At 30.8% G+C, this 14,201-nt stretch overlaps 3 protein-coding genes across 5 annotated transcripts; all 3 read right to left on the bottom strand.

The window, feature by feature from the left end:
• Positions 1 to 5,869: 5,869 nt before the first annotated feature.
• Positions 5,870 to 7,468, bottom strand: LOC104756155 (uncharacterized). The gene is made up of 5 exons (XM_087489927.1): positions 7,278 to 7,468; positions 7,005 to 7,151; positions 6,715 to 6,910; positions 6,237 to 6,290; positions 5,870 to 6,140 (listed from the first exon to the last, which is right to left on the bottom strand). Exons 1-5 carry the CDS (start codon positions 7,437 to 7,439, stop codon positions 6,025 to 6,027), a joined length of 675 nt encoding a protein of 224 aa, XP_087346053.1. The 5' UTR covers positions 7,440 to 7,468; the 3' UTR covers positions 5,870 to 6,024.
• Positions 7,469 to 7,987: 519 nt separating this feature from the next.
• LOC104733839 (uncharacterized) lies at positions 7,988 to 9,670 on the bottom strand. 2 transcript variants are annotated; one of them, XM_010453385.2, is made up of 4 exons: positions 9,427 to 9,670; positions 8,884 to 9,010; positions 8,700 to 8,734; positions 7,988 to 8,564 (listed from the first exon to the last, which is right to left on the bottom strand). In XM_010453385.2, exons 1-4 carry the CDS (start codon positions 9,449 to 9,451, stop codon positions 8,200 to 8,202), a joined length of 552 nt encoding a protein of 183 aa, XP_010451687.1. In that variant the 5' UTR covers positions 9,452 to 9,670; the 3' UTR covers positions 7,988 to 8,199. The 2 variants fall into 2 exon arrangements, with proteins under 2 accessions (XP_010451687.1, XP_010451683.1); XM_010453381.2 differs by having other exon boundaries at positions 7,988 to 8,567.
• A 472-nt stretch (positions 9,671 to 10,142) lies between these two features.
• On the bottom strand, positions 10,143 to 11,831 carry LOC104733850 (uncharacterized). Of its 2 annotated transcripts, none has more exons than XM_010453392.2 (5): positions 11,650 to 11,831; positions 11,377 to 11,513; positions 11,100 to 11,159; positions 10,771 to 10,866; positions 10,143 to 10,317 (listed from the first exon to the last, which is right to left on the bottom strand). In XM_010453392.2, the coding sequence occupies exons 1-5, from the start codon at positions 11,672 to 11,674 to the stop codon at positions 10,294 to 10,296; spliced, it is 342 nt and encodes a 113-aa protein (XP_010451694.1). In that variant the 5' UTR covers positions 11,675 to 11,831; the 3' UTR covers positions 10,143 to 10,293. The 2 variants fall into 2 exon arrangements, with proteins under 2 accessions (XP_010451694.1, XP_087345976.1); XM_087489850.1 differs by having other exon boundaries at positions 11,377 to 11,510; positions 11,650 to 11,806.
• Between the last annotated feature and the right edge of the window lie 2,370 nt (positions 11,832 to 14,201).

Raw genomic sequence — 14,201 nt, forward strand, 5'->3', positions numbered from 1 at the left:
ATCGCCATGATCCAGGTAATACATGTCTGATTGAAACCAAGATGAGCCATTGTTTTCTCATGAAAATCCCAATCCACCCGGTCATAAGCTTTACTATTGTCAGTCTTGATCGCCATATAGCTTTTCGATTGACGTTTTCTGGACTTAAGGGAGTGTAATAACTCATGAGCCACCAATATATTATCAGTAACGTGTCTTCCAGGTACAAAATCCGTTTGTTCGAGTGAGATGGGATCCGAGAGGATAGTCTTAGCTGACTAGTCAAAATTTTTGAGATGATCTTATAGGAGACATTGCAGAGGCTAATGGGACGGTAGTCACTCATTTGACTCAGTTGCTCTATCTTAGGTATCAGACATATATTCGTTTGACTGAGTTGAATTGGCATGATACCTGTCTGAAAGATGCTCTTGATCTCTGCAGTGATATCAGTACCTAAGACTTCCCAAAACTGATGATAGAAACAACCTGTCATACCATCTGGACCCGGCGCCCGATCTGCTTTGATATCAAAGACTGCCTGTTTAATTTCATCCTATGTGACTTCTTTAGTGAGGAGTCGATTCATATCCACCGTAACTGGAGCATGTACATTATCAAAAAAATCACCCCATATGCCTTGACCCTCTTTTTGATACTGATTTTGGAAGTACTCTATAGCAACCAACACTATGTTCTCATCTCCTATATGTTCAAGACCATTGCTATCACGTACCGAGAGCATCCGATTCCAAGCTTTACGAGATTTTGCACGTCCATGAAAGTACAAAGTGTTTCGATCACCCTCTCTTAACCATTGTGTCTGGCTTTTTTGTTTCCAATAAATTTCTTCTTGTAGATAAGCTTTACTCAAAGCTTGTTTGATTTCACAAATTTTGTTGTACGCTGGTGCGGCTTGCTTGAATTCTGCTTCTAGTTGATCCTTGAGGATTTCACTTGTGACATTGGAACGTTTCCACTTGGATATTTTTGTTCTCAACTGTTTAATCGTATTTGTCTATGGTCTGGCCAACAGGGGAATATATAATACTGTCTACAGTCTACCTATATTCTTCTGACATATTTTATAATCTTATGACGTCTTTAATTCTAATAGTACAAAGAGTTAGAGACCATATATCAGACCAGTAAAAGCCTAATATCTATTAAAAAAAATTGTAGTCCACGAATCATGCATTGATATCAAAGATATATGTTCTTATGGAGCTTAAAGTGTAGATTATGAGAAAACATTATGCTTAATATATACAACCTATATCTAACCATAGCAACTGTACATTATGAGAAAACATTCTGCTTAATATACAATAATACAACCTATATCTAATTGGTGGCGGATCCAGCCAAAGCTTTGATCAGATGCAAAAAGTGAAAAAGTTGTTTTAATGGGGATTTTAACTCTTGACCTCTTGAATAATGTGGTGCATTCATTACCACTACACCACTTTTACAAACAAATTTAGGGTAAAACCAAAACACTTTCATGCAGTTGCACCACCCCCAACCAACGTGGCTCCGCCCCTGTATCTAACCATAGCAACTGCCAACTGGATTGGAAATTTCTTTATTATTAATTTAGAAGTACATTTAGCAAAGTAACTTTTTTTTAAGATTTACACAATTAAACCCCTACTATTTGAATATATATCAAAACATTAAGTTATTATTTGTAATTTCTAAAAAAACATATTTACAATAATTCTAAAAGAAATTAGTATCCATAATCTAAATATTCTAGATACTTTTAACTTGTTAAAAAACAAGTAAAATCTTGTGAATCATGTTATGCAGCGCATTAAAATTTACATACTGATTATTTAGTTTTTTTTACAGATTTGTCTATTTAAATGCACAAAATAGTTTACGATAGGTGTTACACCAAATACTAAGTAGCAAACTCAAAAAAAACAATTCATCTAAAATTACAAAATCTAAATATTAATGAAAACATATTAAAATAAATACAAAAATACAATATACATTTTTAATAGTTATTAGAAAGTTATCTCCCAGTACACCACATATTAAAATCTAGTTTCGGTTATTTTGTAAAAGTAATTTGTTGCGATAATACAGTCTGCAATGTAAATTTATCTATAAGCAAAATAAACCCATGACATGTATTTACACAAAAGGTTAGTAAATTCCAAAGGATAACCACGGAGTTGGTTTTAAACGAGTAATTTTAGTTGTATTATCAAACATAATCATATATATGTTAAAAATAGTATTTGCGTTTTTGTTTCGTAATATCCTAAATTCCCAAATAATTTTTTCGTGCAAGTGATTACAAATGGCTATGGGATTTATGCAGTATAGGTATGCAGTTCTGATTTCCCTAGATATGTGCGTAAACCAAAGTTAATTAGGTCTGAACCGCGTTAAATAATGAGTCGTCGTTAGATGTGTCAAAATGAGTCAAGATTAGTGAGCCAACTCAAATCATCTCAACTCATGAACCCTAATAAGTTTAAAATTTTGATCCTAATGAGTTGATGGGTTAAATAAGTTGAATATTAAATGAGTTCATGAGTCAAATGCGTTTAGTTATAATGAGTTTATGAGTTAACCATTAACCTATCATTTCATCATTATAAACCTAATATTATCAACAACATCATCATCATAATACCAACATCATCATATTATCATCATCATCGGTCTACCATCATCATATCAACATCATCATACTATCATCATCATAATACCAACATCATCATACTATCATCATACTATCATCATCATCATCCTACCATATCAACATACTATCATCATCATCATCATACTACCATCATCATATCAACATTATCATACTATCATCATCATCATACTACCATCATCATATCAACATCATCATACTATCATCATCATCATACTCCCATCATGTAAATATCATCATCATCAACATTGTCATACTATCATCACCATCATCATACTTTCATAATCATATTAACATCACCATCATCATATCAACATATATATATATATCATAGTCAACAGCATGATGTCATCATCATCATCCTATAATTTTATATTAAATATTAATTAATTTATATTGTAATTAATTATAATTATTTTATATTAAATATTAATTAATTTATATTGTAATGGATCAACCCAATTATTCATCTAACTCATTTAACTAAATAGATTTATGGGTTGATCAATCCCAATTGTTAAATGAGTTGAATTAACTCATAAACTCATTAACGTTTAACTCATTGGATAATGAGTTGAGTTGGGTTGAGTTAACCATTTTGACATCCCTAGTCGTCGTACAGTCAAACGTATACATACAATCATACAGAAAGATTTTGGTAGTTGGGTAAAGCTTTAAATCGTGGTATAAAGAGTTTGCAAGTTTTGAACCAAAATTTAAAAACTTCTGTTTTGGTTATATTTTTGAAGTATGAGCTTTGAATCTTTCTTTGGTTAACCTAGTTATTAGAAAGTTTTCTTACTAATTAAATTTTAAAGTTTTTTTTTTCCATCAGTTTTCTTCTCTGCCATAAAAAGAAATATCCTCGTTAAGTGCAATAAATTTGCTTTCACTCCTAAGAAATTATGATTAAATCAGAAAATCGTAAATGCAATTTGAAAATGCGCAGACTTAGCTAATGGACTTGGGTAGAAAGTTTCCTGTTTTGTACAAAATAAAGAGAAATAAATTATCTCTAACTAACTAAGAGAAAAATCAAATTTGATATATATATATATATATATATATATATATCATATTTTAGATCACATAAAATTCAGTTATATTTTCTTACAATATTCCTTCATTGTCCTCTAACAAAATAAAAAAAAGCCTTCATTGTCTGATTTTTTTTTTTTCAACCATTGGGGCACAACAGGCCGGCCCATTAGCCTAATCCTTATATTCGTAGGGAGCGGGACTCGATCCCGGATGTGATGGTGTTTTGTGCATTAAAAACTTACCTTTGACCACTGCACTAAAGTCACTTCACCTTCATTATCTGATTTTATCATTAGGATCAACAAAATATTTTCAAAAAAATTGGTATATTTTTTTGACTCATAAGCAATAAAGAGACAAAAAAAATAAAAAAGATATGGAGTAAACTTTTGTGTCTTCTGAGTTCTGTTTCTTCTATCAAATCATAATGGCTGAAATGGAGTATTTAATTTTCCATTTACATTGTCTCTAATTTTTTTCTTTTTGTCTTTCTTGAATTTATTGTCTCCCTTCTTATTCTATCTATCTAATCATTTCATTAAAAATAATTACCTATTTCAAAATCCTTATTCTTTATCTACACAAAAAAACCATCACTACTAGATTATGACCCGCGGTATACTGCAGGGCAATTTTTTTTTTGTTAATATATTATTTTAACATTAATTTTGCTAATATAACTCTTTTGTTAATTTTAGTGATCTAGTATATAATACGCGATATACCGCATACCAATTTTTGTTAATACAATCTTAATAAATCAATTTGATGTTGAAAAAAAAAATTTGTTTGATTCGACATATTTAATATTGGTGTTGTTAAAATAGTAAAATGAAGATTTAACTAGTATCGAAGTAACATATTAATGATATTTTATTTTTTAGTATTATCAATTCACTCATGTATGTCATATAACCCGTTATGTAATATAATTCGTTTGTGTTATTTTTAAAATTTAATATGTTTAAATATTCATAATTTAAACTTTTTATTATGTTAAGATATATCAGTTATAAATTATAAACTTCTTAAAATTTTATAATTTACTATATACGGTAAATTTAATATATATATATATGTTGAACACACATTTTTTATATTAATTTAGTAATATATGTTCGTTTAAAAAACACAAATTCACAATATATGCAGAATATACATTTTATTAACTTTATATTTTATACAATGATTTACTACATTTAAAATTTAAAAGAAAAAAAGATCATAGGAGAATAATTTTTTTAAATCTGAAATAAATCTTCTTAATATCTATATTAATGATAGAACATTATATGTATGGATATTTAAAATATTTTAATTATGTTTTGTTATAAAGATAGTAGAGAAAGTTAACAAAACTTGTTTGGATATGAATATAAGCATTTAATGGAAAATATTTCCAAAAACATAAACTAGTATAGATTTTTTTTTTTTTGATAAAGATATATTTTTCTTCTTACTCGATAAAAACTCACCACTCACTCATCCTATATATCTCACGGACCCTGACAATGATGAGCTTCGAGCATTTGTGAGACAACAACCAGTGAAAGTCTACTAAAATTTATGCAATGCTGGTGCTGAGTTCAGTAGTATCGGATCCGTAAGTTTCGTTAACTTGAAAGTCTACAAAAAATTATTTAATATCCTTTTTGGTAGATGAGTAACTGTTTCCAAAATTTACAGCGAATTTACCGATCACCAGTTGATTATGTGGATCGAGCTTTCCACCAAGATTCAGATTTCTAAAAAATATATTAACAAATTATATATAATGGAGGGAATGGAACTCACATTGGTTTTATAATATTGTTGCAGGTGCGAAAGAGAAACTAATGCTTTAGTGAGATAATCGGTGATGTTTTAGACCACATTAGAGTTTTTAAGTTCGATAAAGATTTGTTTTTTCATTTCTCTTTTATTTTGATTTTGTTTTTAATCTTTGTCAAGATTGTTGTTGTAGTTTGACTAAGACTTTTGCTTCTAGTTAAAACATATTATCTAAGAATTGCAACGACAAAACAAAATCTGAAAATTGAAACCTAACAAACCTAAGAGAAAAAAAGTTTAAATAATTGACAATGACTGTGAAATTCTGAGTGACAAGGATTTTGGGTACTGACAATGTTATCACATATTGGGGATCCATATAATAAAGACAATATAGGCTTAAAAAAATAAAATGCATTTCAATTTATTATTGTGAACTACCGATTATGTGGTTAGTAAAACATATAAATAAGAACATAAGTAGGAACAAAGCTATTTAGATATTTATAAGCTATTTACACCTCCGGGGTTTTGGTTTACACGTATGGTGAGGATTATGGCGACCACACGGTCGGCTCAACTTCAGCAGGAATCCGAGTGAAGGAAACTTCGGGTATGGACATGGAACCAGATCCTGGACCCGTTACGGTGAACAATATGGTTGGTAGCTCTGCAAGCACCAAATAATCCAGTTAAGAAAAGAGTCAAAGTCACCCACTTCGCTAGAAAGGCATATCAATAGCAGAGAGAAGAACAACATATTCACCTGGGTTATGATCAAACAATGGAGGAGGAGGATCCACTTGAACAGCAGCAATCTCTGTATCATATATAACCACACACACACACAAGTTTACATTCAAACATTTTCACATGAGGCAAAACAATATGCCAACTAAACCGTACGCCAAAGAAGTATTCCTAGCTAGAGTCCATCATCAACCAAAAGGCAACTATCCAATACTCCCAAGTTGTTAACCATCAAAGTATGGACATAAGCCTCAGCCAAAAGCAGTCTGCCAACAAAACCTTACGCCAAAGAAGTATTCCTATTTCCTAGAGTCCATCATCAAGTAAAGTCAAATATCCAATACCCCCAAGTTGTTGTTAATTAACCATAAAACTATGAACCTAAAGCCTCAGCCAAATAAGAAGAGCAAAGCAATACTAAAATTCCCGAGAAGAAAATGCAACTAGTCTATGAATGTTGATAGCAAAAAGAGAGATTGTTATCAAGAAGATACCTTCATCAGTAGGTTTGAGCCTGAAGATTAACATCTCACAGAAGGTTGGTCCGCAGAGGCGAACATTAGTTTGATAAAGTCTAGGCTCAGGATTGGATGATGCCAAATCCTTAGCCCAAAACGTAACCCAATAAAGTACACCTGCACACCACCTGTAACTTGCCGAAACGTGATCCACGAACTCAATCCGACTCCCCTGAATACATAAAAAATACGTGAGCAAACAAAGTAAGAATAAGGAATACAAACATACATTATATATCAACAAAATCAAAGACGACACTACTGACCGTATCAGCATTGTGTTGGAAAATGGCACGGCAAGCCACGCCGCGGATAACTTCATCATTGGTACTGTAAGCAGCAACGCGATATGGGTCCATTATAGGCCTAGTCTCGAACCGGTAGTCCAATTTATCCCAATCAATGACGAAACCCTATATCACACACAGTTCAAAAAATTGAGATTACAATTTGAGATCACGTAAACGTATCATACAGTACAGATTTAAAAGTTTAAACCTAAATTCAGGGAGAATGAAGATATATACGATATACGATACCTCGCTCTTATGGAACTGATAGTAGTATAAGAGGTACTGTCGTATGTAGTCATCGTCGTACGGGTCGTACTTCCGGAGTTCTCGGCGTGTGGAGGCGGAACTCGACTCGCCGGAGGATTTGTCCAACCGTGGCTTCTTCGTCAAGACAAAATCGCCGGCCATGATCGAGGAACAAGACAAAAGATAGAGATTTAGGGGTCTTATTAATCCGCATATTTATTTATTTTTAATTCTTATAATTTTGTGGTATGAAATATAGTAAAATATGCTATATTTTTTTAAAAAATTAACAATGATGCAATTAAATTGCACTCTTTTGTCTGGCTTGCTTGTATAAGACGTTACTCTGTTCATAAACAAATTAATCTGTGATGTCGCATTTTATTTACATTCATCCAGAGAGTAATTTACATGTTTTTGTTACAAAAATCATGATTTGCACAATTGCACTAAAGTTTCAATTCAAAATACTAATTAGACTTGATTTAGGCTATAGAGTACAGAGTATCTAAACTTAACTAATAACACATCTTTTTATAGCTCAAAAGCCTTTAACAGGTCCATTGGCACATCTAAGAACCATTCGTTTGATGAAGTTTCAGACCGATATCATGATGTTTGTTGCCTAATCTCCACCTCAAGATGTTTTTATGTCGATTTTGAAATATGAAATTGTGTCTAAGTAATAGTAGTAACTAGCACCCATAGAATCCATGTAACAAGCTAACGATTTCAGAATTATATACATAGAGGACACTGAAGTTTTGAAATATGAAAAAGAACAAGCAGAGTCTGTTAAGGTAACAACAATTCTCAGAGTACCTAATAACCAACAAACTCATTCAAACTTAAAACCAAGTTCTACCACGCCAATTAGAAAACAAGAGTTCATGATCATATCAATCAATCATATGAATATAATTCAATCTTTTTTATCATCACCCCAAGGAGAACAAATCTTTTCCAGCCCCTTTCCAATAGAGCATCCGAGTCCAGCTCTCTCCTTTTCCGGTGAGACAGACCGAGGAGACTTAGGTGAATCAGAACCCTCTGCCTCATTCTTCTTCTTGGGATGGATGGTGTCGATGACGGCCTCGATCTCTTCCTTGGCTCTCTCGAAAACATTAGGAGCCTTCACTTCATCCACCGGAGTGTTCTCATTAATATCATCACTCCTTCCATGAGTTTCTTTGTGATGATGATGATGGCGATGAGGTTTCTCCTTCTGGAATAAAGATTTGAGTTCATCTTTCGCCTTTTTCATCATGTTCGGTTTCTTCTTTCCATCTTCTGTATCGACGTTCAAAGTAATAAATTAGACAAAACTTTGTTCTGTTACCCAATTGAAACCAAAAAAAAAAACCCCTGTAAATCTCGAGACCGAAACAAACTTAACATGATGAGAGCAAAAAAATACTGAACCTGGTTTCTCTGATTTGACTTTGTCAGATTCATCCCTGAAACAGAATGTACAAAGCATTATTAGCAAACTCCTGAAGACGCTAGTAAGTTTCATTCTTCACGGCGTTATATAACACCAGAGAAGCTTCATATAATAAGACAGGGTCACAGAAGTGTATTAGAAGAAAGAAAGAAAGAAGCAAACTTAAAACTCTTGCGTTTTTGAAGAGATCCAATAACAGCATCAAACTCCTCTTTTGCTCGTTCGAACATGTTTGGAGCTTTCACTTTGTTCTCATCAATACTCTTCTTGTCCGAACGATCTCCATCACCTTAAAACACACACAAAATCAAAATCATATAACAGTGGACATACAAACAAAATCCAAAAAATTCCCACAACATAAACACATAAACCTCGTTGATTAAAGCTCAATAAAATCACAAGTAAAAAAATCGATATTAAAAAAAAAAAAACAAATTCAAGAAATCAAGATTCCCCAAAACAAATAAATCACAATTAAACCCCAGAAAGAAAAAACAAAAAATCTGCGACGATTCATCTAAGGCTCAGAAACAATAAACACAAAAAAAAAATCAAATCAAGAACGAGATTTATCGCATTGATTTGATAAAGAGCAAGAAATTAAAATCAACTAAAAAGAACAAGATTGATCGTAATTTGGAAACACTGTAAAAAAGAAAAAACCTCAGGGGGGGGGGGGGGGGGGGGGGAGAATTTTTATACCAGAAACTGTGTTGACATTAGTCATCTTCTTTATTTGCTTGGATGAGTCGAGAAATCTCGAAGAAATCTAGGGATTTGTAGGGTTTAATCTCAGGAGTCGAATTTGGGAAGAGAGCATGATTTTAATTTTTTTTTGCACAGACAAGGCAACAAACATATAGGAATTGGTCTTAATTTGAGAAAACAATCTGTAATAAGCCAGACTGGATTACCATAATATTGGGTCCCACACATTTTTATGTGTTTAGGCTAATTTAAGTCACTAAATCCTATCTTTTATGTGCTCTTTTTCTTTGTTTAAACTTTAAACCGTCATGTCTCTGTTTTCTCATGGGCCTTTTTCAAGCAAGCCCAATGTACGTTTTGATCCATGTCTTATTTGTTAAACTCAAAAGATAGTCAATTTACATAAAGTTGATTAACTATTATTAATCTTTTGAGTGACATTTCCTATATATTTAAAAGTAGCCATTGTGGTTGATAATTCTAATTTGTAAGTTATACTAAAAAATGTATTTGTAACTACAGCTTGTTTCGTGAATATAAATCATGGTGGTCTAGCGAGGTAGTATAAGAGATTATCAATTTAATCACAACTTTTCTTATTCAACTTGATTTCTTTTACAAGTTTTCGTTTACTAGTTATAATGTTCGCTTGTTTACTTGCTTGTAAACAACAGTGGGGAAATACTTTGGTTTTAACGTCATAAACGTAATAAAAATGGAAATAACGCTTTTGAATTATTCTTTAATATTTTTAATCTGAATATATCTTATATTATAAATTAGCATTATATTAATAACAATATAAACTTGATATCTCAAAGCATAAATATGTATTCAAATTGGTGTCCATCCTGAATTCATTCACTTTGTTTCCTTGTCAAGCATCTGTCCACACAAAGAAACACCAAATCAGTTTCTTATAACATCAGTAAACTTGGTTTATCTATATCAATATGATTGGTTCAAAAAAATATCAAGATGATAAAACTAGTAAATATGTCCCTCCACATGAAGATCAGTGAAAATACCATACATAATTGAAATATTAGGTATGCTATTGCGGGCTGAAACAGACAGTTTCTTTAGATAAGGTATTCAAGAGCAAATGAAACGTTTTCTAAGTCCACATTCATCCTCCTCTATTTAAATACCCCAACATAAACCATTAACATGCAAAAGTTTTTTTATATATCGCCAATACGTTCAAGCTCATTTATGTCTGACCTTTTGTACCATGCTAACCAACTATGCTTAGAGACTAAGATAGGGAAAATAAGAATATCAATTTATAACACTGAGAATTTATTTTTGCTATAGTATATAGTGGTAGAATGTTACATGCAAAAGAAATGCCTTGCTTCTCATATCTTCGCTATTCTCCGTTAGGTTCTTCATCTTCTTATCTTGGACTTGCATAATTTCATTTTGTTTTTTCTGCAAATACAGAACAAAAGTTCAGTTTTAGGGAGATGAAAACATCCATCATATGCGCAAGACAATCTTCTGTTTTGAGGTTTTTTCAGAAGAAGCAAAGCTCATTGACATAATAGTATGTTATTTTAGGATCCAACATGATTATGCATTTTATATTTGGTCAATCTATCAACAATTATACAGAAAAACTTAGAACAGAGAGTACAAGGAAAGACCAGAGACTACACACTTACAATGATAAACTTTCTCTCATCCAACTGCTGCTGGATTTTCAACAGCTCATATGATTTGTCCTGAAGAATATAATTACGGAGAAATTACAAAATCAATTTAAGATCAAATCAACTCACAATCAACTTGATTTATATAATTATGAGACTAGTAAAGATTGATTCATGGAGAATCATTTGATTGGGGATTATAATGTCCACTTGATTGAGCATATAGCTACAGTTCTTAACAAAATTCACATGAAAAGTAATAGCGAATACAATTGAACAAGTGAGGAACCTCGTCTAAAGCTTTGGTTACATATGGCGAAGTCTGACTTGAGACTTCTTTGTGATCATCAGGTTTCGGCTTTTGGAAGAAAGATTTGATTTTTTCCTTCGTCTTTTTCATCATGTTCGGTTCTTTCTTTCCATCTTCTGTCAATGTTAAACCATGTGAAACAAAATTGAGACTTGTATACTAGAGTCAAGAAACAAATAAACTAAAAAAACAACATTGATCGTATTTGGAAATTGCACAGTGAAAACTAAAACCTCCAAGAAGAATTTTTACCAGAAAATATATTGGAACTAGTCATCTTCTTTTGCTTTGACAATGATGAGAGAATGAGAGAATGAGAGAAACCGATGCAATCTAGGTATTTATAAGGTTTATATCTCAGAAGTCGAATTTGGTAAAACAAAGTGCATGATGTAAACAAGGCAAGATAACATATAAGGCATAATTTGAAAACATATGTTAAGACCACATGTAATCTCTTACTAATACTATAATATTATTACTTTTAATGCATTTTACTTATATAAATTTTATTTATGATTGTATATCTTCATTGATGAGAGACTCATCAATATAATAATTACTTTTTGTGGTGTTTAATTTGTGTAGTAATTTTATTTTACTAATTTTAAATTAAAAGTTTTCATATATGTTTACATTTTAAATATATTCAATTTTATCAATTAGTCATATTTGTTTATAAAATCTACAATATTAATTTATGTTTATATAAATTATAATAGTATAAATCATCTATTATAAGATATAATTGTAATAATTATTATCTTTTTAACTAATATTAATTCAAAATATTAATCTATAATTTAAAGTCATTCATAATGGAAATAAAGGATATAATTTTTTATTTTATGATTTCTAAGAAAAAATAATAATAATGACATATAAACTATTTAATTCACTTTTTCAAAATAACAAATAATGGTAAATCAAAGTTTAAATATATAGCAAGGTGCAATATACTTTGACAAAAAAAAAACAAAATAACATATTAGACTCAATTATAAAAGTCTATGAACATTTTTAAGCCAAAAGATTTTAAGAAAATATTATATGTTTCATCATTTATTATATACCATATTATACTTATATATAAAAAAGGAAATTTTTGTATTTTATAAAATTTTAGTATAAAGTATTATAACAAATATACATTTTCCTTTTGTATATAACAAAGATAATATGGTATATAACAAATATACATTTCCCTTTTGTATATAATAAATATAATATGGTATAAAAATTAAAACTAACTTTTGAGTTTACTAAAAGAAAATGTATATTTGTTATACTATTTTGTAGTAAAATTTTATTATTTAATCTTTTAGTAAAGTTATGTAATTATTTTGTTAATTTTTGTTGTTTATGAAAAATCTTTTGGTTAACGCCGGTCAACATTGGTCAACGTCGGTCAATACCGGTCAACACTGGAGTCCGGCAAAGAAAGTATCAAAATTAGATGGTTATGGTGTTGTACAAATAACTCATGTTTGTTTATGATGTCCGTATGTAATGACAATAGTTCGTATAGTTAATAAAACATTTATATTGTTTACATGTGTGATGATGTGTTGGCCTATACTTGGCATAGCTGCAATAATTTTTACTCTGAACGACAATTCATTCATGCGGAAAAATAACGTTTCATACTTAGTTGTTATTTTTCTTTTTTGTTCTTTTTACTGTAGGAGTCTGAGAGTCAATTTTCATCAAGTTTATCAACTATTAATATTTTGAGTGACATTTCTAATATATTTAAAATAAATGTTTTAAGTATAGAGAACAAAATTCGAATTAGTTCTTAGAGGTACGGGCACAATCCCCTTAATTTCTTTGTGTAGATATATTGATCCACGACATAGGTACGGGCACAATCCACACTTGTATTTGGTCAGCAAGCGAGAGTACTCAGCCTTTCTTCTTCTGGTAAATTTATAACACAAACCTTGGGAAAAGGGCCATTTCATACCCGTACACACCTCAAAAGTGCGAATTGCTGCCTGTACAAACAAAGAGTGCCAATTTAGACATGTACTCTAATACATTTCTAATTTCATACCTGTACTCACAAAATCGAGCCAATTACAAAGTCCACGTTAACAGATTTAAGTCAACCGTTAGAGATGCTGACTCAGAATCCACGTGTATGCAAAACGACGCCATTTTGATATGTTTTCCTCGCAAAAAAATTTGTGGACATTCCACACTCAGGGAGATTCGAACCCTCAATCTTGAACATTACTAGCATTGGACTTAACCAATTGATCCCACAACAACACTCGGTAAAATCATACAATTATATTGTTATAAACCTAAGGTAGCATCTAAATCGAAGAAAAATGTGGGATATCCACACTTTCGTAGGTCGAACCCGCGTCCTCAGATTTTAATAGCAAAGACGTAACCAATTGATCCAACAACATCACTCGGTTATATCACACAATGTTATCCTTATAAAACGAAAAGAAATCTAAGTCACAATTAAAAAACCAAAATTAATTTTAGTGTAACCAAATAATTTGATTTTATTTTATCAAAAGTTTTTAATATGAACAGATGTATTAAAGTAGATGTAATCTAAAAAATTTATATTAAAAATATTAATTAATTAATCTAAATTAATTAATCTAAATTTTTTTAGATTAATTATTTTTTTTTAGATTAATTTTTAATGAATTAAAGAAAAAAATGAATTAATTTTTTTAGATTAATTAATCTTTGTTTATTATTATTAATCTTTGTTTGTACAGGCAGCAATTCGCACACTTTTGAGGTGTGTACGGGTATGAAATGGCCCTTTTCCCCAC

The sequence above is a fragment of the Camelina sativa genome, chromosome 2, assembly GCF_030686135.1.
Source record: "Camelina sativa cultivar CO46 ecotype springtype chromosome 2, ASM3068613v1".
Lineage (NCBI taxonomy): Eukaryota > Viridiplantae > Streptophyta > Magnoliopsida > Brassicales > Brassicaceae > Camelina > Camelina sativa.

Bases quoted from the DNA above. Each gene is read 5' to 3' on its own strand.
- LOC104756155 (XM_087489927.1), bottom strand. From the start codon at position 7,439: ATGGCCGGCGATTTTGTCTTGACGAAGAAGCCACGGTTGGACAAATCC. The intron at 6,911-7,004 runs GTCAGTAGTGTC...TTATGTATTCAG, and splicing joins TCCAACACAATGCTGATACG to GGGAGTCGGATTGAGTTCGT. The intron at 6,141-6,236 runs GTGAATATGTTG...TGGTGCTTGCAG, and splicing joins ATTGTTTGATCATAACCCAG to AGCTACCAACCATATTGTTC.
- LOC104733839 (XM_010453381.2), bottom strand. From the start codon at position 9,451: ATGACTAATGTCAACACAGTTTCTG. The intron at 9,011-9,426 runs GTATAAAAATTC...GTGTGTTTTAAG, and splicing joins TAATGTCAACACAGTTTCTG to GTGATGGAGATCGTTCGGAC. The intron at 8,568-8,699 runs GTTCAGTATTTT...ACGTCGATACAG, and splicing joins AGTCAAATCAGAGAAACCAG to AAGATGGAAAGAAGAAACCG.
- LOC104733850 (XM_010453392.2), bottom strand. From the start codon at position 11,674: ATGACTAGTTCCAATATATTTTCTG. The intron at 11,160-11,376 runs GTTCCTCACTTG...TATATTCTTCAG, and splicing joins TAACCAAAGCTTTAGACGAG to GACAAATCATATGAGCTGTT. The intron at 10,867-11,099 runs GTAAGTGTGTAG...CTGTATTTGCAG, and splicing joins ATGAGAGAAAGTTTATCATT to AAAAAACAAAATGAAATTAT.